The 25,223-nt window shown below is 39.4% G+C and overlaps 1 protein-coding gene across 7 annotated transcripts in view; it reads right to left on the reverse strand.

The window, feature by feature from the left end:
* The window catches only part of NFATC3 (nuclear factor of activated T cells 3), a 139,653-nt gene that overhangs the window by 74,960 nt on the left and 39,470 nt on the right, over window positions 1-25,223 (reverse strand). For all 7 annotated transcript variants that reach the window (XR_004523199.2, XR_004523198.2, XM_033844119.2 and 4 more), the window contains exons 2-3: window positions 13,451-14,585; window positions 11,354-11,516 (exon numbers count right to left, since the gene is read on the reverse strand). Coding sequence is in view for 5 of the 7 variants with exons in the window: in XM_033844119.2 (XP_033700010.1) it covers window positions 11,354-11,516; window positions 13,451-14,585 (1,298 nt within the window). In the remaining 2 variants the exon portion in view is untranslated. The remainder of the gene's footprint in view (window positions 1-11,353; window positions 11,517-13,450; window positions 14,586-25,223) is intronic.

Below are 25,223 nucleotides of genomic sequence, written 5' to 3' on the forward strand. Positions count from 1 at the left end.
ATGTAAAAGGTAAAGTAATAAAGCTTCCAGAATAAAACACAGGAAACTATCTTCATAACCTTGGAGCAAGCAAAGATTCTTGAAAAGGTATGAAAGCACTTTCCATGGAAAACAAGACTGATAATTTGGACTTCATTAAAATTAAAAACTTCCATTTATCAAAAGACACAATTAAGAAAGTGAAAAAGCAAGCAACAGACTAGGAAAAGAAATGTCATTTGCCATACACATATCTGACAAAGGACTTATATCCAAATATTAAAAACTCCTACAAATCAGTAAGAAAAAGAGACAATTTAAAAATTGGTCAAGAGATGTGAACAGAGACTTCACAAAAAGGACAGCCAAATGTCTGATAAACATATGAAAAGATGTTCAACATCACTGGTTATCAAGAAACAACAATTTAAAAAAAAAAAAGAAAGAAACAACAATTTAAAACCAGTGTGATACCTCCACATCCCTGTCAGAATGGTTAAAATTAAAAGACAAGAACCAAGTGCTGGTATTATTGGTGAGGATGTAGAGTAACTGGAACTTTCATATATGGCTGGTCAGGAGTAAAAACTGGTACAGCTCCTTTGAAAAACCAGCAATTCCACTCTGAGACATATAAACATATACCAAAAACATGTGAATGCTTCATCCATCAAAAGATATGTGTAAAAAAAAGCATACAGCGGCTTTACTCGTGATATTTGAAAACTGGATACAAACCAAGTGTCAATGAACAGAACGACAGATAAAGAAATTGTAGTAAATTCATATGATGGAATATTATACAGCAATTTTTTTCAAACTACAAAAAAACCCAAACTGGATGAATTTCAAGCTCATGTGTTAAATGAAGCTAGACAGAAAACAGAACACTTCGTATGAGTCCATTTATTAGCAACTCATGAATAAAAAAACTAATCAATGATAATAAATGGTCAGAAGCACAGTTACCTTTGGTTGGAAGATATAAACTGGGAAGGGCACAAGGGAGTCTTCTGGGGTGCTTAAAACATTCTATACCTTAACCTGTTTGTAGTTTTACGCGTGTGTGAGTATGTGTGTGCGTGTGTCTGTGTGTGTATGAAAAATTCATTGAGCTATACATGTTAATATTTGTGTACTTTAATGATGCATTCCCATACAGCAGTAAAACATTTTTTAAAAGTCTGCACATACAGAAAAAAATCAAGGCATTTTTCCCAGGCTTGAGAACCAAGCACACCACTCTTATGTGTAATGGTCAGATTGGTCTGGAATGGCAATTGGTGTCATCCTCTTTCTCTTTCTGAATATTAAAAAATTCTCAGAACATCCAGTCCCTACCATCAGGAAACTTACACAAGCCGCTTAGATAGCCTCATCCACCAGAGGGCAGACAGCAGAAGCAAGAAGAACTACAATCCTGCAGCCTGTGGAACAAAAACCACATTCACAGAAAGATAGACAAGATGAAAAGGCAGAGGGCTATGTACCAGATGACGGAACAAGATAAAACCCCAGAAAAACAACTAAATGAAGTAGAGATAGGCAACCTTCCAGAAAAAGATTTCGGAATAATGATAGTGAAGATGATCCAGGACCTCGGAAAAAGAATGGAGGCAAAGATTGAGAAGATGCAAGAAATGTTTAACAAAGACCTAGAAGAATTAAAGAACAAACAAACAGAGATGAACAATACAATAACTGAAATGAAAACTACACTAGAAGGAATCAATAGCAGAATAACTGAGGCAGAAGAATGGATAAGTGACCTGGAAGATGGAATGGTGGAATTCATTACTGTGGAACAGAATAAAGAAAAGAATGAAAAAAATGAAGACAGCCTAAGAGACCTCTGGGACAACATTAAACGCAACATTTGCATTACAGGGGTCCCAGAAGGAGGACAGAAAGAGAAAGGACCAGAGAAAATATTTGAAGAGATTATAGTCAAAAACTTCCCTAACATGGGAAAGGAAATAGCCAACCAAGTTCAGGAAGCACAGAGGGTCTCATACAGGATAAACCCAAGGAGAAACACGCCGAGACACATAGTAATCAATTTGGCAAAAATTAAAGACAAAGAAAAATTATTGAAAGCAGCAAGGGAAAAATGACAAATAACATATAAGGAAACTCCCATAAGGTTAACAGCTGATTTCTCAGCAGAAACTCTACAAGCCAGAAGGGAATGGCATGATATACTTAAAGTGATGAAAGGGAAGAACCTACAACCAAGATTACTCTACCCGGCAAGGATCTCATTCAGATTTGATGGAGAAATCAAAAGCTTTACAGACAAGCAAAAGATAACAGAATTCAGCACCACCAAAACAGCTCTACAACTAATGGTGAAGGAACTTCTCTAAGTGGGAAACACAAGAGAAGAAAAGGACCTACAAAAAGAAACCCAAAACAATTAAGGAAATGGTCATAGGAACATACATATCGATAATTACCTTCAACGTGAATGGATTAAATGCTCCAACCAAAAGACACAGGCTTGCTGAATGGATACAAAAACAAGACCCATCTATATGCTGTCTACAAGAGACCCACTTCAGACCTAGGGACACATTCAGACTGAAAGTGAGGGGATGGAAAAAGATATTCCATGCAAATGGAAATCAAAAGAAAGCTGGAGTAGCAATACTCATATCAGATAAAACAGACTTTAAAATAAAGAATGTTACAAGAGACAACGAAGGACACTACATAATGATGAAGGGATCAATCCAAGAAGATATAACAATTATAAATATAATGCACTCAACACAGGACCACCTCAATACATAAGGCAACTGCTAAAAGCTATAAAAGAGGAAATCAACAGTAACACAATAATAGTGGCAGACTTTAACACCTCACTTACACCAATGGACAGATCATACAAAATGAAAATAAATAAAGAAACAGAAGCTTTAAATGACACAATAGATCACATAGATTTCATTGATACTTATAGGACATTCCATCCAAAAACAGCAGATTACACTTTCTTCTCAAGTGTGCACAGAACATTCTCCAGGATAGATCACATCTTGGGTCACAAATCAAGCCTCAGTAAATTTAAGAAAATTGAAATCATATCAAGCATCTTTTCTGACCACAACGCTATGAGATTAGAAATGAATTACAGGGAAAAAAACGTAAAAAAACACAAACACATGGAGGCTAAACAATACGTTACTAAATAACCAAGAGATCACTGAAGAAATCAAGAGGAAATCAAAAAATACCTAGAGACAAATGACAATGAAAACACGATGATCCAAAACCTATGGGATGCAGCAAAAGCAGTTCTAAGAGGGAAGTTTATAGCTATACAAACCTACCTCAAGAAACAAGAAAAATCTCAAATAAACAATCTAACTTTACACCTAAAAGAACTAGAGAAAGAACAAACAAAACCCAAAGTTAGCACAAGGAAAGAAATCATAAAGATCAGAGCAGAAATAAATGAAATAGAAACAAAGAAAACAATAGCAAATATCAATAAAACGAAAAGCTGTTTCTTTGAGAAGATAAACAAAATTGATACACCATTAGCCAGACTCATCAAGAAAAAGAGGGAGAGGACTCAAATCAATAAAATTAGATAAGAAAAAGGAGAAGTTACAACAGACACTGCAGAAATACAAAGCATCCTAAGAGACTACTACAAGCAACTCTATGCCAATAAAATGGACAACCTGGAAGAAATAGACAAATTCTTAGAAAGGTATAACCTTCCAAGACTGAACCAGGAAGAAATAGAAAATATGAACAGACCAATCACAAGTAATGAAATTGAAACTGTGATGAAAAATCTTCCAAAAAACAAAAGTCCAGGACCAGATGGACTCACAGGTGAATTCTATCAAACATTTAGAAAAGAGCTAACACTCATCCTTCTCAAACTCTTCCAAAGAATTGCAGAGGAAGGAACACTCCCAAACTCATTCTATGAGGCCACCATCACCCTGCTATCAAAACCAGACAAAGATACTACAAAAAAAGAAAATTACAGACCAGTATCACTGATGAATATAGATGCAAAAATCCTCAACAAAATACTAGCAAACAGAATCCAACAACACATTAAAAGGATCATACACCATGATCAAGTGGGATTTATCCCAGGCATGCAAGGATTCTTCGATATACGTAAATCAATCAATGCGATACACCATATTAACAAACTGAAGAATAAAAACCATATGATCATCTCAATAGATGCAGAAAAAAGCTTTTGACAAAATTCAACACCCATTTATGATAAAAACTCTCCAGAAAGCAGGCAAAGAGGGAACCTACCTCAACATAATAAAGGCCATATACGACAAACCCACAGCAAACATCATTCTCAATGGTGAAAAACTGAAAGCACTTCCTCTAAGATCAGGAACAAGACAAGGATGTCCACTCTCACCACTATTATTCAGCACAGTTTTGGAAGTTCTAGCCACGGCAATCAGAGAAGAAAAAGAAATAAAAGGAATACAGATTGGAAAAGAAGAAGTAAAACTGTCACTGTTTGCAGATGACATGATACTATACATACAGAATCCTAAAGATGCTACCAGAAAACTACTAGAGCTAATCAATGAATTCGGTAAAGTTGCAGGATACAAAATTAATGCACAGAAATCTCTTGCATTCCTATACACTAATGATGAAAAATTTGAAAGAGAAATTAAGGAAACACTCCCATTTACCACTGCAACAAAAAGAATAAAATACCTAGGAATAAACCTACCTAGGGAGACAAAAGACCTGTATGCAGAAAACTATAAGAAACTGATGAAAGAAATTAAAGATGATACCAACAGATGGAGAGATATACCATATTCTTGGATTGGAAGAATCAATATTGTGCAAATGACTATACTACCCAAAGCAATCTACAGATTCAATGCAATCCCTATCAAATTACCAATGGCATTTTTTACGGAACTAGAACAAAAAATCTTAAAATTTGTATGGAAACACAAAGACCCCGAATAGACAAAGCAGTCTTGATGGAAAAAGACAGAGTGGGAGGAATAAGACTCCCTGACTTCAGACTATACTACAAAGCTACAGTAATGAAGACAATAGGGTGCTGGCACAAAAACAGAAACACAGGGCTTCCCTGGTGGCGCAGTGGTTGAGAGTCCGCCTGCCGATGCAGGGGACACGGGTTCGTGCCCCGGTACGGGAAGATCCCACATGCCGCAGAGTGGCTGGGCCCGTGAGCCATGGCCGCCGAGCCTGCGCGTCCGGAGCCTGTGCTCTGCAACGGGAGAGGCCACAACAGTGAGAGGCCCACGTACACCAAAAAAAAAAAAAAAAAAAAAAAAAAACAGAAACACAGATCAATGGAACAAGATAGAAAGCCCAGAGATAAACCCACGCACCTATGGTCAACTAATCCATGACAAAGGAGGCAAGGCTATACAATAGAGAAAAGACAGTCTCTTCAATAAGTGGTGCTGGGAAAACTGGACAGCTACATGTAAAAGAATGAAATTAGAACACTGCCTAACACCACACACAAAAATAAACTCAATATGGATTTGAGACCTAAATGTAAGACCGGACACTATAAAACTCTTAGAGGAAAACACAGGAACAACACTCTTTGATATAAATCACAGCAAGGTCTTTTTTGATCCACCTCTTAGAGTAATGGAAATAAAAACAAAAATAAGCAAATGGGACCTAATGAAACTTCAAAGCTTTTGCACAGCAAAGGAAACCATAAACAAGACAACCCTCAGAATGGGAGAAAATATTTGAAAATGAATCAACGGACAAAGAATTAATTTCCAAAATATATAAATAGCTCATGCAGCTCAATATTAAAAAAACAAACAACCCAATCCAAAAATGGGCAGAAGACCTAAATAGACATTTCTCCAAAGAAGACATACAGATGGCCAAGAAGCACATGAAATGCTGCTCAACATCACTAATTATTAGAGAAATGCAAATCAAAACTACAATGAGGTATCACCTCACACCAGTTAGAATGGGCATCATCAGAAAATCTACAAACAACAAATGCTGGAGAGGGTGTGGAGAAAAGGGAACCCTCTTGCACTGTTGGTGGAAATGTAAATTGATACAGCCACTATGGAGAAGAGTATGGAGGTTCCTTAAAAAACTAAAAATAGAATTACCATATGACCCAGCAATCCCACTACTGGGCATATACCCAGAGAAAACCATAATTCAAAAAGACGCATGCACCCCAATGTTCATTGCAGCACTATTTACAATAGCTAGGACTTGGAAGCAACCTAAATGCCCATCAACAGACGAATGGATAAAGCAGATGTGGTACATATATACAATGGAATATTACTCAGCCATAAAAAGGAACGAAATTGGGTCATTTGTTGAGACGTGGATGGATCTAGAGACTCTCATACAGAGTGAAGTAAGTCAGAATGAGAAAAACAAATATTGTATATTAACGCATATATGTGGAACCTAGAAAAATGGTACAGATGAACCAGTTTGCAGGGCAGAAATTGAGACACAGATGTAGAGAACAAACGTATGGACACCAAGGGGGGAAATGGTGGTGGGGTGGTGGTGGTGGTGGTGAATGAATTGGGCGATTGGGATTGACATGTATACACTGATGTGTATAAAACTGATGACTAACAAGGACCTGCTGTTTAAAAAAAATAAAATTAAATAAAAAAAAATTCTCAGAATAGTGTAGAAATCTTACAAATATTCTTCTTAGTTCCTGGAGAGGGGCCACCTCTGCTGGTGGAAAAAATGTGGTCTCAGAAGTGGGCATGCACAAATGGAGTGTTCCATACAAAGCATACAGCTCTGCAAGTGTGGTAGAGTATGTACAATCAGGAATGTTTCTTTTTCAATTTGGCATGACCTGCTCTCATCATATAATGCTTATTTTCCTCTTGATATTAGAAAAAGAAAAAGAACTTCTGGATAAAGACAATGAAATGAAGTAGTATCACAATCTTCTTCCCCTAACACCTAACAAAATAAACAAAATGTTTATGTGTGGGGGGTAGGAAACAGCCAAAAATCTACCAGTAATAACCAAATAAAGAACAACTTTGAGCTATAAACTTCAAAAGGGCAAGGGGGTGGTGAGGACTGTGAAACAGAAGACTCTGATGCAGTATGGCAGAGCTGCTAACCAATCCATACCTTCACTCACCAGGAACGGTAATAGGAAAAGTGAGCAAATAAAATTAAAGAGTAAATTAATGGAATAAAAGTAATAAAGTGGGAAAATAAAATAGCAGAGAATGCTAACTAATTTTTAGCGAAGTAGATCAAAGTTCTAAGTAGGCAACTCTGAGGCAAGTCAAGGAAAAACTCTGCCTCACGAAGAAAAGATCCTGCATTCTGCTCCAGAGCCTTTGGCAGAGGCAAAAAAGGTCAGAAGTGCTTTCATCTTCCAGAACTCTGTGTTGTACAAGAGGAACAAGCAAAGCTCATGAAAATATGATACATACTAACATACTGGGAGTGGGCCACATACATGATATTGTTCACTTTCTTGAGCCAAACCCAACAAGGCCTATCCTAAACTAATTCTCTACCTCTTTACCCCAATCGCCTCAGGCTATAGACCAAAGCTCTCAAACAAAATGGGAGGAAAAGACAAGGCAATTAGGCAACCATAATATACATGGTTTGTTTTTGTTTTTATTTAAGGAAAAAAGTAGGAAATTATGCAAAAGACAGTTGAAAATACAATAAAAATGAAAACAAAACCTCCCCTCAACACACACACACAGGAAACAGAACACAGAAATTGACTGCTGGTGAATGCTCCACACTAAAAGATTCAAGAATATAAATTCAATAAATCATGAGACCAAATATAATGATAAAATATCAAATGAGTGGTAAGTGGAGCCAAGGAACCAATTTAAAATTCAAAACACAAAACACAGTCGCAGGGGGCTTCCCTGGTGGCGCAGTGGTTAAGAATCCACCTGCCGGGCTTCCCTGGTGGCGCAATGGTTGAGAGTCCGCCTGCCGATGCAGGGGACACGGGTTTGTGCCCCGGTCTGGGAAGATCCCACATGCCGCAGAGCGGCTGGGCCCGTGAGCCATGGCCACTGATCCTGCGCATCCAGAGTCTGTGCTCGCAACGGGAGAGGCCACAACAGTGAAAGGCCCGCGTACCGCAAAAAACAAAAAAAGAATCCGCCTGCCAATGCAGGGGACACGGGTTCGAGCCCTGGTCTGGGAAGATTCCACATGCCGCGGAGCAACTAAGCCCGTGGGCCACAACTACTGAGCCTGTGTTCTAGAGCCCGCAAGCCACAACTACAGAAGCCCGCATGCATAGAGCCCGTGCTCCACAAGAGAAGCCACCACAATAAGAAGCCTGCGCACCGCAACGAAGAGCATCCCCCACGTGCCGCAACTAGAGAAAGCCCACGGGCAGCAACGAAGACCCAATGCAGCCATAAATAAATAAATAAATAGATAGATAGATAGATAAATAAATAAATAGGTTTACTAAAAAAAAAAAAATACATTAAAGTATCCCGAGAAAAGAACATAGATATGGAGGACTGACAAAGAAGTCAACATGTGAATAGTAACTGGAGCCTCAGAAGTAAAGACAAAACATATAGAACAGGAAATATATAGATACATAATGTAGAAAATTTTTCTTGCAGGAAGGAAGAATCTCAATTTGAAAGGGAACATCATAGGTAGTGGGGAAGACTGAAAAAGAAACATCAACCTCCAGACATACTCTGGTTAAGTAATTTCAAGTATAATGAATGATATAATTTCTAAAGAAACAAGTTAGAAAAAAAAAATAAGTCACTCACAAGGAGAATATAAAACACTGATAATATTCAAAGTGTTAGTCTCCCTTTAAGCAGGGAGCCCTGGCAGTGGAAGGACCCGAGTCCTAACCACCAGACTGCCAGGGAATTCCCCCGTCCCAGCCGCGATTTTTTTTGGCAGGGAATCAGTTTTTAATTAAAGGAATACTGTGGAAACAAATCACTTGTACTCCCAAAAGATTTTGTTCATTTAAGCACTTGTAAATAACTTCTTTCACAAGGCAAAGATACAAGGAATGGGGAATTCCCTGGCAGTCCCAGTGGTTAGGACTCTGCGCTTTCACTGCCAGAGCCTGGGTTCAATCCCTGGTCCGGGAACTAAGACCTCACAAGCTGCTCGGTGCAGCCATTTATAAACAAAGGTGGGGGGGGGGCAGGCTTCCCTGGTGGTCCAGGGGTAAAGAATCCACCTTACAATGCAGGGTACCCTGGTTCGATCCCTGGTCAGGGAACTAAGATTCCACATGTCGTGGGGCAACTAAGCCCGCATACCACAACTACTGAGCTCGCGCGCCTCAACTACAGCCCATGTGCAGCAAACTACAGGGCCCACGAGCTCTGGAACCCGGCGCACTACAACTACAGAGCCGAAGCGCCCTGCAGCCTGAGCGTCACAACTAGAGAAGAGAAAACCCAGGCTTCCCTGGTGGCGCAGTGGTTGAGAGTCCGCCTGCCGATGCAGGGGACACGGGTTCGTGCCCCGGTCCGGGAGGATCCCACATGCCGTGGAGCGGCTGGGCCCGTGGGCCATGGGTGCTGGGCCTGCGCGTCCGGAGCCTGTGCTCCGCAACAGGAGAGGCCACAACAGTGAGAGGCCCGCGTACCGCAAAAAAAAAAAAAAAAAAAGATTATTATACATAGCCATTCTGATGTTTGAGTATATAAAGGCAACAAATAAACATTCTCAATCATGAAAGAATGCAAGGAATATAGAATCCAAAGCCCTCCTTAAACAAACAAAAACACTTGAAAAAGAAAAAATAAAAAAGAATTAGTAGTGGGCTTCCCTGGTGGCGCAGTGGTTGAGAGTCCGCCTGCCGATGCAGGGGACACGGGTTCGTGCCCCGGTCCGGGAGGATCCCACATGCTGCGGAGTGGCTGGGCCCGTGGGCCATGGCCGCTGAGCCTGCGTGTCCGGAGCCTGCGCTCCGCAACGGGAGAGGCCACAACAGTGAGAGGCCCACGTACCGCAAAAAAATAAAAAAATTAAAAAAATTAAAAAAAAAAGAATTAGTAGTAATCACTGAATCCAACTATCAACACATATAGGACTAAGCTAAATAACAGGAGTGGTGGGACATGAGGCAGGGAGATGTCTATAGATCTGTAAGGAAGAATAATATAAGCATCAAAATTCAGGAGGTAGAGGGTAGTGTACATAGGCCTCTCACTGTTGTGGCCTCTCCTGTTGCTGAGCACAGGCTCCGGACGCACAGGCTCAGCGGCCATGGCTCACGGGCCTAGCCGCTCCACGGCATGTGGGATCTTCCCGGACCGGGGCACGAACCCGTGTCCCCTGCATCGGCAGGCGGACTCTCAACCACTGAGCCACCAGGGAAGCCCCCATATAGTTTTATTTCTGTTTCATTTTTTAAATGTTTCATTCAAGTAAAATTAAGGTTAATATTCAATTCTTTTTAAAAAAAAAAATTATTTATTTATTTATTTATTTTTGGCTGTGTTGGGTCTTCGTTTCTGTGCGAGGGCTTTCTCTAGTTGCGGCGAGCGGGGGCCACTCTTCATCGCGGTGCGCGGGCCTCTCACTATCGCGGCCTCTCTTGCTGCGGAGCACAGGCTCCAGACGCGCAGGCTCAGTAGTTGTGGCTCACGGGCCTAGTTGCTCCGCAGCATGTGGGATCTTCCCAGACCAGGGCTCGAACCCGTGTCCCCTGCATTGGCAGGCAGACTCTCAACCACTGCGCCACCAGGGAAGCCCAATATTCAATTCTTATGAGTCAAAACTTACATATTATATTTTATACACTCGAATATTATATAATTATAATAATTTCACTTTAGTTTTATTTTCTAATAAATTCAAATAAAAATTAATTACAAAGATGTTCAACATAATCCTATCCTTAAAAAAAGTCCATGCATTTTTCTAGTCTTCCACTAAACATACACACAGAGAATTATCTGGAATGTTAATCAAATGTTAACAACTGCTTATTTCTGAGGGGGTTAGATTTTAGGTATTTTATTGCTTTATTCTTTCTACTTTTCTGTATTATTTGGACTTTAAACAAGCATGTATTGTACTTATAAACATAACACAATTTTTTTTTAGATCAGAAAAACAACTATTTGACCATTATAATCTTTCCCCTGAGTTTCACCAGCTGGAGAGTCAGTCCAGGAAGAATATCTTTTAGCCTAGCAAAAAAAAAAACACCTCAACGCGGAAGTGCTATCAACAAGGACACAAAACCTCAATGTAAGCTTTCTAGGTTTGAAAATTTTCTCTCTTCGGGCTCAGCAGTACCTGACTGAATAGACCATATCATTAACAGATGTATGGTATCTGCAGAAACATCCCCAAAATCTCATACCTTCACAACAGGATGTCCCCCAGTAGATGCTTTCACTGCTCCTCGGCTACCTTCAGTTTCATAATGGGCTCGATGATGAGTTTTAGGTTGCACTTCTATTTTCAGTTCATATTGTCCAAAATGAGTTGGTAAAGGCCAGTCTAGTGGAGGTAATGAAGACGTGCTATAAACAAAACACACAAAGATGCATTTCACCACGCTAGTATTGTCAAGCAATGATTCAAATTACTTGCACCAACATTTCTTCCCATGATCATTGAAGCAAAGTATTCAAAAAATAAAATAAAAAAAGAAAACATCACTTAATAAGTTATAACACTGGATATGGTGGGTGTTTAAGAAATAATTCTTTAACCTGAAGAATAAAATCAATTTTATCTACTTTTTAGTTTCGTATATATATTTTTTAAAAGGATAAATTCTAACATTTCATAAACTGTAACTTTCTCAAATATGTGTATATAATTACAAAAACAATCAAAATTTAAACAGCTTAAAGGGGAGAGGTTCATTTAGATATATTAGCATTGAAAATATGGCATTAGAAAAGAAACAACTTCTACGTCCACAGGTCAAATATTAATGGACCCAAACCTAGAATGATTTGTATTAGAAAGTAATATCTTCTTAATGATTGGTGAAATGGGACTTTAAAGGTCTCTTCTACCTTTGAAATGCTATCATGCCTACAGTAAATTCCTAAATCATTTCATTACTTCCTTGAATGTCCTCAGCCTAGCTTTACCAGCTACTCTGAAGATCAAAGGTATTAATTTTTATTAGTCTGAAGCAACAACTCAACTTCATCAACTCTCAGCGAGTTTCTGCACTTGTTCAAGCAAACCCCTAAAAAGATTAAGATAATTTTCAGATGCAAAGTGATGGGCTCAAAGGAATCTTCAATACCATAATTCCACATTATATTTTTCTAAAGATCTAGATCCAGAAATAAACATTCATACCAACAAAAAAACATTTTTAAAAAAAGTAAACAGACCCAACTCCATGTGGGGATTTAATACATGGTAAGTTGTCTTTTCTAATCAATTATAGACTAGATTGATTCTATAAATGGCATTGTGGTAACTGATAAGCCACTTAGAAAATAAAGTCATTACAATAGTCTTCACTCCAGTCCTTAGCCGGACTCACGATTCAAAAAAAAAAAATTTATATATATATATATATATATATATATATATATATATATATATATATATAAAATTTATAAATACAAATACTACATGTTATGTACATATATTATAAAAATTATACATAAAAATTTTGTTAGAAACTCGTGAGAGTTAGATTTTTTTATTTGTAGTTACTTTAGAGTGGGGTAGGCTTTCAAATATAACATAAAATCCAAAAGCCGTGAAGGAAAAGACAAACCTGAATATATAAAATTTAAAAATTCCTCTACAACAACAAAAAAATCACAAACTTATGAAGTAAAAAGACAAAAAATTATGGGAAAAACCACTTGCTACAAATATAAAAAGCAAATTTCACTTGTATATTGAGTTCTTAAAAATATAAAAAGCCTATTCCCAAGTGTTTTTTTTTTTTTTGCGGTACGTGGGCCTCTCACTGCTGTGGCCTCTCCCGCGGCGGAGCACAGGCTCCGGACGCGCAGGCTCAGCGGCCATGGCTCATGGGGCCAGCCACTCCGCGGCATGTGGGATCCTCCCGGACCGGGGCACGAACCCGTGTCCCCTGCATCGGCAGGCGGACTCCCAACCACTGCGCCACCAGGGAAGCCCCCCAAGTGGTTTTATTAGTAATTTAATTTATACTATAATCAATCTTTTACAAGAAGCTTTTGTGGATAAGAAAATTCCTTCTAGGGATTCTTAAATGTAATTAATTTGCTATTATCTGCAATTCATTATACACTTTGAAAATTATAACTTTAGCCTATCTAAAGACACTTTTAAGACTAAAAGGAAAATAAATGTGGACTTTGTCTGCAAGAAATTGAAGAAAAAAAAAGGAGGAAGAAAAACGGTCAAATAATTCTATATAGATAATGTAGTTACATGCCACCAATAACACATAAACATGAAAAATGACCATCATCTATTTCCATCAACTCACCGAAATATAGGGGTGTGACCAGGCTTTGGTTTGCTCCAGGTAAAGGGTGAAGGAACTGAAAGAAATTGGTCACCAGATGAATCTTTCTTTAAAGGATACTGAGATCCAAGGCCATCATCTATTGAAGTTTCCCGGGATGGTGAAAGATTCCCTTGGTCATCTGAACAGAGCTCTAATTTTCCTGGTAGTACGGTAGCTTGATCTTCAGAAGTCTTCCTTGTTTTCAGAGGAATATCAGTCTCTACACAGTACTGAAATGGAAAAAGTGCAGGGCCAAAGCCTGATCCACCCTGGACAGAAGCATTGAGCCAGGTATCTTCTGTTACACTTCCCCTGGGGGAGTGACCAGGAGAAGGAACAGGTGAGTGATGAGGCGAAAGGGACCCAGCATAACAAACCTCAGCACTAGAGTGCCGCCGTTTCCCACAAGGGGAAGTAGGCCTTGATGAGGGTCCTGAGGCTGGCCTGGGGCTCAGCCAATTCTCATCAGTGACACTAGATCTAGGAGAGTGGCAAGGAGATTGCCTAGGTGACAAGGAATGTCCAAGTCCATACTGTTGATTCCAGGACTCTTCTCCAGGGCAGCCTCCTGGGGAGCCACCAGGAGAAGTCAGAGGGGATCCGAGAGTAAATCGGGCAGCAGCTTCATTCAACTCCGAATCCACATCATCATAAATATGTGAAAGAGATTCACAAGAAGACGCATCTGAGAACCAGCTCCTAGAAGAGATGCTGCTGGCAGGACTAGGACTAAGGGAAGACTCCCGGTAGGATGGCTCAAGAGGAAGATAGAGATGATCTCTAGAAGGCCTTTCCAAATATTCCCTTTCTGGGTCATTTATGTGTAGGTCATCTTCATGAGTATCAATTTCTTGATGACAGTTAGGAGAGATGGATGTAATTTGAATACTTGGGCACTCAAAGGGTTTGGGACCACCTAATGGGCTGTATTTAGATTCAGGAATTTCACAAGTTCCTTCATAGTTTTTGTGACCTTGGAGCTGAAACGATGATGACAAAACAGAAGAGTGAGACGGTAATCCATGATGTGGTAAGCAAAGTGGTGAGTTTAAAGTAGATGGAGGTGGATCTACATTAAAGATGTAAATGGATGCACAATCATCTGGCTCAAGATCTATGGGGGTTGGGGGGAGCAAAAAAGAAAAAAATTAACAAAACAAGAAATTAGAAATCTTAGATGTATAAATTACTAGATGAGAACGTAAATAATAATAATCTTGAGAGGAAGAAAGTGGGACATAAAATGTACATTAGCTCCACTGAAGAGTGGTGTATGTGTGTGTGTGTTTTAATGCATCTGATTATTTCTGCAGATATACATAATTATCACATATTTAATTTTTTCTCTTTTTCTGTATTTCCGTATTTTCTAAAATAAGAATCTGAAAACAATAAATGCTTTTATAAAAGAAATAATCATATCCATAATTCTAAAAAATACTCACAGAATTATGTAATGATATGATCATATAAATTCAGCCTCCTCTGGGGTCTGCAGGTTAAAATGGAGTAAAGGATAAAGCAGAGTCTTTGAAAGGTTTTTAATTATAATTATACACACTAGTTTATTAATGCAAAGTATTACAGACTGATATTCAGGAGACCTAGACACTAGCCTACCTCTGCCATTAGTTGTGAGCTTAGTCACATATTTTAACCTCTCCAAGGCCTCAGTTTCCTTGCAATAAAATTCAAGAAATGTTTATGATGAACAGAAAGAGTTCTTCCGTTCACAGTCACACCATCAAGAATTCATACCTTTGGTCATGGCAAACCAGGTTACAAAAGACACATGACCCCACTGGATCCTTCACCTCAACTAGAAAATAACTCAACAGGGCTTTTAACTATTGATTAATTGTTAAAGTAATCCTCATAAAGGCAGAACTTTTAAAATGTACCCCTTGCTAGAGTATTTAACACTAAACAAGTCCTGCCAAATTACCTACTGAGAGCACCTGCAGCAATAAGGGTATTTTTGCAACTTCACTTTTAGGGAGGAGCGATTATTTTCCATTTTCACAGAGGCAGAAGTAGTACTAACCCCTCATACAAGGTGTTGGTTGAACACCTTCACTTTTTCCAGAGATCATCACTGGGAAACCAAAGACAAAACTGTTCATAGATACAACAAAGAGAAGCACAAATCTGTAGCCTCTTCTCAAAAGTACTCAAGTAGATCACATTATTTAATTACATAAGTACCAGTGGAAAATAACAAACACATGTCTTTAGACTCTTGGTGTCATCATTAGCCAGCATCCTACAATTTAACTACCTCCATAAGTCCTAGATTTGGGAGCTTTTAAGATGTTCTGTGGTTAGTGAACATACTCAGTAAAGAGTTTTTACATATATTAAAACAACAAAACAAAACCCCCTAGGTTTAAACCCTGGCTCTGCCTTCCCACCACTGTGTGAACATGGACAAGTTACTTAACCTGCCTGAACCTCAGTTTTCTGAGGCACTTTTTTCTGTAAAACTGGAAGGCTGTGAGTAGAGTATTACCCAAAATGCATGGGACCATTTTAAGGCAAGCAACCTAACACAATGACTAATATTTAGCAAGAACCCAATACATACCTTATTTTTTTTAATTCTGAAATATTTCCTAATAAATTGAAACACCTTTCTAAGTATACCACTCACTCCACTCTCTCAACCCACTTACTGAATCAAGAGAAGAAGGAAATCAGAACTCCAAAGAAGAAAACCCATCTGTGACTTAGATAAAAAGCTGAAGGGGGCTTCCCTGGTGGCGCAGTGGAATCCGCCTGCCAATGCAGGGGACACGGGTTCAAGCCCTGGTCCGGGAAATTCCCACATGCCGCGGAGCAACTAAGCCTGTGCGCCACAGCTACTGAGCCTGCGCTCTAGAGAGCCCACGAGCCACAACTACTGAGCCCGCATGCCGCAACTACTGAAGCCCGCCTGCCTGGAGCCCGTGCTCCACAAGAGAAACCACTGCAATGAGAAGCCCGCGTACTGCAACGAAGAGTAGCTCCCGCTCGCTGCAACTAGAGAAAGCCCACGCGCAGCAACGAAGACCCCAAGACAGCCAAAAATAAAAACAAATGAATAAATTTATTGAAAAAAAAGGAAAAAAAAGCTGAAGGGAAAAGCTATTAAAAATAAACAACAAGGACTTCACTGGTGGCACAGTGGTTAAGAATCTGTCAGTGCAGGGGACACAGGTTCGAGCCCTGGTCCGGGAAGATCCCACATGCCATGGAGCAACCAAGCCTGTGAGCCACAACTACCAAGCCTGCGTACTGCAACTACTGAAGCCCGCACGCCTAGAGCCCGTGCTCTGCAACAAGAGAAGCCATCGCAATGAGAAGCCCATGCACCACAGTGAAGAGTAGAAAGCCCGTGGGCAGCAAAGAAGACCCAACACAGCCAAAAATACATAAATAAATAAATTTATTTAAAAAATAAACAACAAAATGAAGAGGTCTGGGGGAAAATGGGGAGTGACTGCTAATGGGTATTGGGTTTCTTTCTGGGGTGATGAAAATGTTGTAACAGTGACTGTGGTAATGGTTGCACTATTCTGTGAATAAACTAAAAACCACTAAATTATAAACTCTAAATGGGTGAATTGTATGGTATGTAAATTATATCTCAATAAAGCTGTAATAAATATATAATGAACATATATGTATATTTTTCACAATTAAAAGTATTTTTTAAAAGTTAAAAAATTTGTTTCTTATCTGACTATAAGAAAATCAACAAAGAAATTGTAAACAAGTGCTATCACCTCACATTTAACATTTTCATGTATGTCCTGGTCTACATGGGTATATATTTTATACAGTTGTGACCATAACAGTTTTGGGTTTTTTAAAAACCTTTTATTAAAGGATAAGGTACATACACAAAAATACACATATCGTAAGTATATAGTTTGGGTAAGCTGTCACAAACATACACACCCTGTAATAGCTCCCTTTAAAAAAAAGAACACAGGAGGAGGGGTAAATTAGGAGTTTGGGATTAGCAGATACAAACTACTATATAAAAAGATAAACAACAAGGTCCTACTGTATGGCACAGGAAGTTATAGTCAATATCCTGTAATAAACTATAATGGAAAAGAATCTGAAAAAGAATATATACACACACACACACACACACACACACACACACACACATACATATCTGAATCCCTTTGCTGTACACCAGAAACTAATACAACACTGTAAATCAACTATACTTCAAAAAAAAAAAAGAACATCTCAGAAGTCCCCCTTTGGCTCCCTTCCAAGTTATTACCTCTCCCAAAAAAGTAAACACTATATTGACTTCTAACAGTCTAGATTTGTTTTGCCTATTTAACATACAACTTGGTCTTTCAATTTTTTCATATTATATTGGGCTTTATAAAGTTTCTAAACAATTTTCAAGGCCATATAAAATGTCAAGTCAATGATCATAGTTATTTCCTACTTTTTACTCTTATAAATAATGTAGCATTGAACATCTCTATACCTATAGCTTTTTCTCTTCTTTTGAAGTAGTCTTCAAGGGTAAATTAAGGGCAGAGTTACTAGATGACAGGGCACACACATTTTTAGCACTCCTACTACATAGAGACATTTGTTTCAGAAGACTTGTTTTAATTTGTAACATTGGAGGGACATAAGACAGTTTCTTCAACCAAGATGTTATTTTAAAATTTAGTGTAATTTAGGACTAAAATGGTTCTGTATGAAATATGTTTGTAGGCTGCAAGGAACAGAAAACTGAACTCAAAGTAGCTGAGGGGAAGGGGCAGTATTTTTCATCCAACAATAACACCAGGTCCAAAGGTAGAACATCCCCAGTGTAGGTGTTATTTCTTCAGTTCAACAAAGTCATTAACCAGTTTCTTTCTGTATTCCCATTTTGCCATTTCGCAGGTGCTAACTTTGTCCTATTCACTTTTCAACCATATATGTGTATTTTGCCCTAAAACCACAAGCAATGTGATCATTCATTTAATAAATATTTTTTGAGTAGCTACTATATAGCAGGCATGTTGTAGATATTGAAAACATGAGTAAGCTTTACATATGAGTAAAGTCCCCATCCTCTTAGAACTTATATTCTAGTAAAATGTCAGGTGGTGATATTTGCTATAAGGAAAAATAAAATAAAGTAAGGAGAATGGAGTAGGGAAAAGGGGAAGTTAATTTAGATAGGTCAGAAAAGGGCTCTTTCTCCAATGTTTGAGGAGATACCAAAAGGATATGAGGAATGAGCGATACAGAGATCTAGGGGAAGAATACTGTGGGTATAGGAAATAGTGAGTGCAAAAGGCCTGAGAACGGAGTATTTTTGGAGTTTATGAGAAAAAGCAAGAAGGCCAGTGGGAATAGAGTGAGGAGATAAAATGATAAGGGCTTGGTGGGGGGTGGGGCCACTGGCTACTCAAGTAAGGCCTCATAAACCAGTAGAATGACTGGTTTTTATTACGAGATGAGAAACCACTGGAGGGTAGTAAGCAAAGCAGTGTCATGATTTGATATATATATATATATAATCTGATATACATTTAAGAGACTTGTTATAAGCCAGGTGCCAAATAATGGAGCATAAGGACCCAGGAGGTGGTGGGTTGTAAAAGTAGAGGAAACATTAAGAAGTGAGTTTTTTTCTAATTATGGTAGAGCTGTCAGAACTCGTTGATGAATTAAATGGGAGAAAGAGGGGACTCAAAGATGACACCAAGGTTTTGGGCCTGAACTATTACAAGAACAGTACTTCTAATTACTGAAATGAAGGAGAAAATGAGAAAGAGTTGAGAGATATGAAATAAAAAAACTTCACTTTGTACATATTAAATGTGAGATTCCAATAAACTTTCCAAGTAGAGATATCAAGTACATAGTTACATTAAAAAATCTCAGCCTGGGCTTCCCTGGTGGCGCAGTGGTTGAAAGTCCGCCTGCTGAAGCAGGGGACATGGGTTCGTGCCCCGGTCCGGGAAGATCCCACATGCCGCAGAGCAGCTGGGCCCGTGAGCCATGGCCGCTGAGCCTGCGCATCCGGAGCCTGTGCTCTGCAACGGGAGAGGCCACAACAGTAAGAGGCCCGCGTACCGCAAAAAAAAAAAAAAAAAAAGTCTCAGCCTGGGGACTTCCCTGGCAGTCCAGTGGTTAAAACTCCACACTCCCAATGCAGGAGGCACAGGTTCGATCCCTGGCTGGGAGCTAAGATCCTGCATGCCGCATGGCACGGCCTAAAAAAAAAAAAAGTCTCAGCCTGGCCATGTAAACTTGGGAGTCTTATGAATGCATAGATAATATTTGAAGCCATAAGACCACAAGAGATGACTAGGGAGTGAGCTTAGATAGAGATAGATATAGAAGAAAGCAGGCCACAGGGAGATCAGCTGGGTGCTTTGCGATGACCTAGAGGGATGGGATAGGGAGGATGGGAGGGAGGCTCAAGAGGGAGGGGATATATGTATGCATATAGCTGATTCACTTTGGTGTACAACAGGAACTAATACAGTATTGTGAAGCAATTATACTCCAATAAAGATCTATTAAAAAAAAGAAGAAAGCAGGCAACTGAGGCATAGAGGATTCCAAACTTTAGCGACAGCGAGACAAAAAAGAATGGATAAGAAAGGAGAAGAGACAGTCAGTGAAATGGAAGAACCAAAAGTGTGGCATACCAGAACCCAAGTGAAGAAAGTGTTCATTCATTCAACTATTTATAATGTGATCAGTATTTTCTAGGAATTGTTCTAGATGCTAGGTATAAATAAGACATGCATGGTCCTTGCCCTCATGGAGTGTACAGTCTCAGAGGAGATCGACAAAAACAAAAATTAAAAATTATAAGTATTACTAAGTGGTGGGAAAGAGACTAAAGAAGGAACCTATTTTAAAGAGAGTACAGGGATGGCCTTTCTGAGAAGGTAGCATAGGAACCAGCAAGCAAAGAAAAGGGAGGTGGGGGTGGAGAGGCATGAGTATAAGAGCTCCAACACAGGGGGAAAGTATAAGCAAACACCGAGTCACATAAGACCTTGGCTTCTTTGAGGAAGCAAAAGGCCAACTATGGCAACAGTTAACAACTGAAGGGGGAAAACTGAAAGAAGCAAAAACCTAGAAGGATCATAGTAAGGAGTTTAAATTTTATTCTAAGGATAATATAAACCATCAAAGTTTTAAAAAGGAAATGCATGATCTCTATTATATTTGAGAATAATTTCATTCAGAAATATATAGCAAATCTGGGATTGACCAGAACAGGAGGGTTTCATTTTTTGGATCAAGAGTTTAAAATGGGGACTTCCCTGGTGGCGCAGTGGTTAAGAATCCGCCTGCCAATGCAGGGGACACGGGTTCGAGCCCTGCTCCGAGAAGATCCCACATGCCACGGAGCAACTAAGCCCGTGTGCCACAACTACTGACCCTGTGCTCTAGAGCCTGTGAACCACAACTACTGAAGCCCACATGCTACAACTACTGAAGCCCGTGCACATAGAGCCTGTGCCCTGCAACAAGAGAAGCCACTGCAATGAGAAGCCCGCGCACTGCAATGAAGAGTAACTCCTGCTCGCCACAACTAGAGAAAGCCCGCGCACAGCAACGAAGACTCAACACAGCCAAAAATAAATAAATAAAAAATAAAATAAATTTATATATATAAAAAAAGTTTAAAATGGCAGATTAAAAAACTCACGCCTGCAGGTGCACAAAAATGGGACTATACTTAATTCCACTAAACTATACACTTATAAATGGTTAAGATGGTAGATTTTATGCTATGTATAGTTTACTAAAATTAAAAAAACAAAAATATAAAAAACTGCTGGCACCTTGGTTCAAAGCAAGACAGCAGCACCCAACTATACAAACTGTCACTGAATTATTCACCACCATACTTCTGTAGTTAAAAAAAAAAATCCAATTTTACTTAGAAATGTACTTGATAGGAACTTCCCTGGTGGTGCAGGGGTTAAGACTCTGCCTGCCAACGCAGGGGACACGGGTTTGAGCCCTGCTCCGGGAATATCCCACATGTCGCAGAGCAACTAAGCCAGTGCACCACAACTACTGAGCCTGAGTTCTAGAGCCTGCGAACCACAACTACTGAGCCCACAACTACTGAAGCCCACGCACCTAGGGCCCGTGCTCCACAACAGGAGAAGCCACCGCAATGAGAAGCCCATGCGCTGCAACGAAGGATAGCCCCCACTCGCTGCAACTAGAGAAAAGCCCGCACGCAGAAATGAAGACCCAACGCAGCCCAAAATTAATTAATTCATTTTTTAAAAAAAGAAATGTATATGATGGGCTTCCCTGGTGGCACAGTGGTTGACAGTCCGCCTGCAGATGCAGGGGACACGGATTCGTGCCTCGTTCCGGGAAGATCCCACGTGCCGTGGAGCGGCTAGGCCTGTGAGCCATGGCAGCTGAGCCTGTGCGTCCGGAGCCTGTGCTCCGCAACCGGAGAGGCCACAACAGTGAGAGCTCCGCGTACCGCAAAAAAAAAAAAAAAAAAGAAAGAAATGTACTTGATAAAGTAGCAAAAATTATCAATGTATTAAACTTCAACCCTTTGAGGGGGGGAAAAAGGGTGGGGGAGAAGGGAAGAAAGTCACCCTTGGAAGATATAGTTTCATTAAAATGTAATTATTGTACCAATGCTATTTTGTGTTGAATAATGCTGAAATCCACACCCTTCCCCCAAGTAAACTGTAGATGAAGAAACATTCTATATCAGAATGATGTCTTAAAGCATTGCAGAGATTTGCATGCAAAATTTGGGGGAGTGCTGTTTTATCTTTTTCCTAAATGTCACCACAGTCCAAGCTCTGGAAATGATATGAGCAGCTACTACAATCTCACTATGATAAACAGTCCTACATCTAGATTTCCAACTCTAGAATTCTCAAATTCATGGTGCTTCAGTAATTTGACCATCTCGAGACATATTTGCCCCCTTCAGCCACCAGGGGGCCCCAGGCAAGCATGCAGTAATCTGGGCAACACAGGTTGCCTACAAATGTATTTGCTTAAACTGTAAAGCAGGGGTTGGTAAAATTTAGCCCACAGGCCAAACCTGGCCTACCACCTGTTTCTGCACAGGCTACAACCTAAGAATGGTTTTAAAATGGTTGGAAAAAATCAAAATAGTACTGTTTAATGACACAAAATAATGTGAAATTCAAGTTCTGGTGTCCACAAATGAAGTTTTATTGGAATATAGCCATGCTCATTCATTTATATACAACCTATGGTTACTTTCATGGAACAAAAGTAGAGCTGAGTAGCTGTGAGAGATAATGCTTCCCCCTGTTACTTGGTGCACTAACAAACTGCAGTGACACAGTTCTATGTGCATTCTGAGTGCAAAGCATATTGATGTATTGCAACATTTTTTAAAACTTACTGGTACATACCTATCACTAAAAAACAGGAAAGAAAAAAAAAACAGGAAAGAGAAAAGTGGACTTCAAATTGAATGCCATGCTTTTAAGGCACAGTAGAGTGTGAGTTATCTTCTTATCAAATTAGATGGCAAAGAATTATGTTTATTGTGCAATAACATTATGGCTGTGCTATAAGAATACCTTATACATCAGCATTACCAGTAAGCATTCATCACAATACTCCCAACTAACAGGAAAACAAGAGAAAAAATGAGAAAAAACAGAATACCTTATCACAGCAGGATTTCTTCAGAAGAAGAAAAAATTAAAATGAGGCTGCAACCAAAGAAAGTTTCTGAATGGCTCGTCTGTTAGGCAAGCAAAGAAAGCCACTTACTAATGGTAATTTACTTAAATTGTGTCTGACTGCAGCAACTGAAGAAACTTCAGAGAAAATAAACCAGTAAAGGGCTTCCCTGGTGGCGCAGTGGTAGAGAGTCTGCCTGCCAATGCAGGGGACATGGGTTCGTGCCCCGGTCCGGGAAGATCCCACATGCCGTGGAGCGGCTGGGCCCGTGAGCCATGGCGGCTGAGCCTGCACATCCAGAGCCCGTGCTCCGCAACGGGAGAGGCCACAAGAGTGAGAGGCCCGCGTACCAACCAATCAATCAATCAATCAATAAATAAACTAGTAAAGACTATCAGCAAGGATGGTTGGTTGAAAAATTGAGGACACTGGTAGCAACATCAAGAGGCAATTACAAAACAAAAGGTTTCAAGGTTCTCCTTGGCTCCTGCTGTGTAACCAAATGTTACTGATTTTACTTAATTATTATTTACTTGAAGACTCAATGCAGAGTTTAAACTGAAAAATTAGCCTTCTATGAATAGTTTGCATGGAACAACTTCAGGCAAGAATATTTTCAAAGTTGAGAAAATAGTTTAGTACAATCTAAGTGTACTCTGTTAGGATGTGTTATAACTGGTATTGGTAGAAATATGTACGAGAATACTATGAACAACTGCATACCACCAACTTAGACAATCTACAAGAAATGGGCAAATTCTTACAAACACAAAAATTACCAATAATGACTCAGAAGAAACAGAAAATCTCAAGAGACCTATATCAAGTAAAGAGATTGAATGAGTAGCCAAAAAATCTCCCAACAAAAGAAGTCCAGGACAACATGGCTTCTACCAAACATTTAGATAAGAATTAACAGCAATCCTTCTCAAACTCTTCCAAAAAACAGAAGAGTAGAGAACACTTCCTAACATTCTACAAGCCCAGTTTTACCCTGATACCAAAACAAGACAAAAATACCACAAGAAAACTACAAGCCAATACCTCTTATAAATACAGATGCAAAAATTCTCAACAAAATACTAACCAAATCTAATACCACATTATAAGGACCAAATGGAATTTATCCCAGGAATGTAAGGGTGGGTCAACATACAAAAATCAATTACCACATTACCAAAATGAAAGAAAAAACCACACAATCATCTGAATTAACACAGAAAAGGTATTTGACAGAATTCAATACCCTATCATGATGAAAAAAAAAAGAAAACTCAGCAAACTAGGAAAAGAAGGGAAGTCCTTAAAATGATCAAGGGTGTTTATGAAAAACCCACAGCTAACATCATACTTAATGATGAAAAACAGAAGGCTTTCCCCCCTCAAATCAGGAACAAGACAAAGACGCCTGCTTTCACCACTGCTATTCAACATTATACTGGAAACTCCTAGCCAGCAATTAGGCAATAAAAAGAAATAGAAAGGGGCTTCCCTGGTGGCGCAGTGGTTGAGAGTCTGCCTGCCGATGCAGGGGACATGGGTTCGTGCCCGGGGCCGGAAAGATCCCACATGCCGCGGAGCGGCTGGGCCCGTGAGCCATGGCCGCTGAGCCTGCGTGTCCAGAGCCTGTGCTCCGCAACGGCAGAGGCCACAACAGTAAGAGGCCCGCGTACCGCAAAGAAAAAAAAAAAAAAAGAAATAGCATCCAATTCGGAAAGGAAGAGGTAAAACTATCTCTGTTTGCTGATGACATGATTCTATACATAGAAAATCTCACAGAATCCACAAAACGCAACTAGAGCTAATAAACAAATTCAGGAAAGTTGCAGGATAGAAGATTAACACATGAAATTCAGTTGTGCTTCTATATGCTGCAATGAACAATCGAAAAAGGAAACTAAGAAAATTCTATTTACAATAGCCTCCAAGAGAATATAATACTTAGGAATAAATTTAACCAAAAATACTTGCACACTAAAAACTACAAAATTTTGCTGAAAGAAATTAAAGAAAACCTAAATAAATGGTAAGAGACTTCCCTTGTTCATGAATTGGAAGACTTTAATAT

This window comes from Tursiops truncatus, chromosome 19 (genome assembly GCF_011762595.2).
Source record: "Tursiops truncatus isolate mTurTru1 chromosome 19, mTurTru1.mat.Y, whole genome shotgun sequence".
In the NCBI taxonomy this organism is placed as follows: Eukaryota; Metazoa; Chordata; class Mammalia; order Artiodactyla; family Delphinidae; genus Tursiops; species Tursiops truncatus.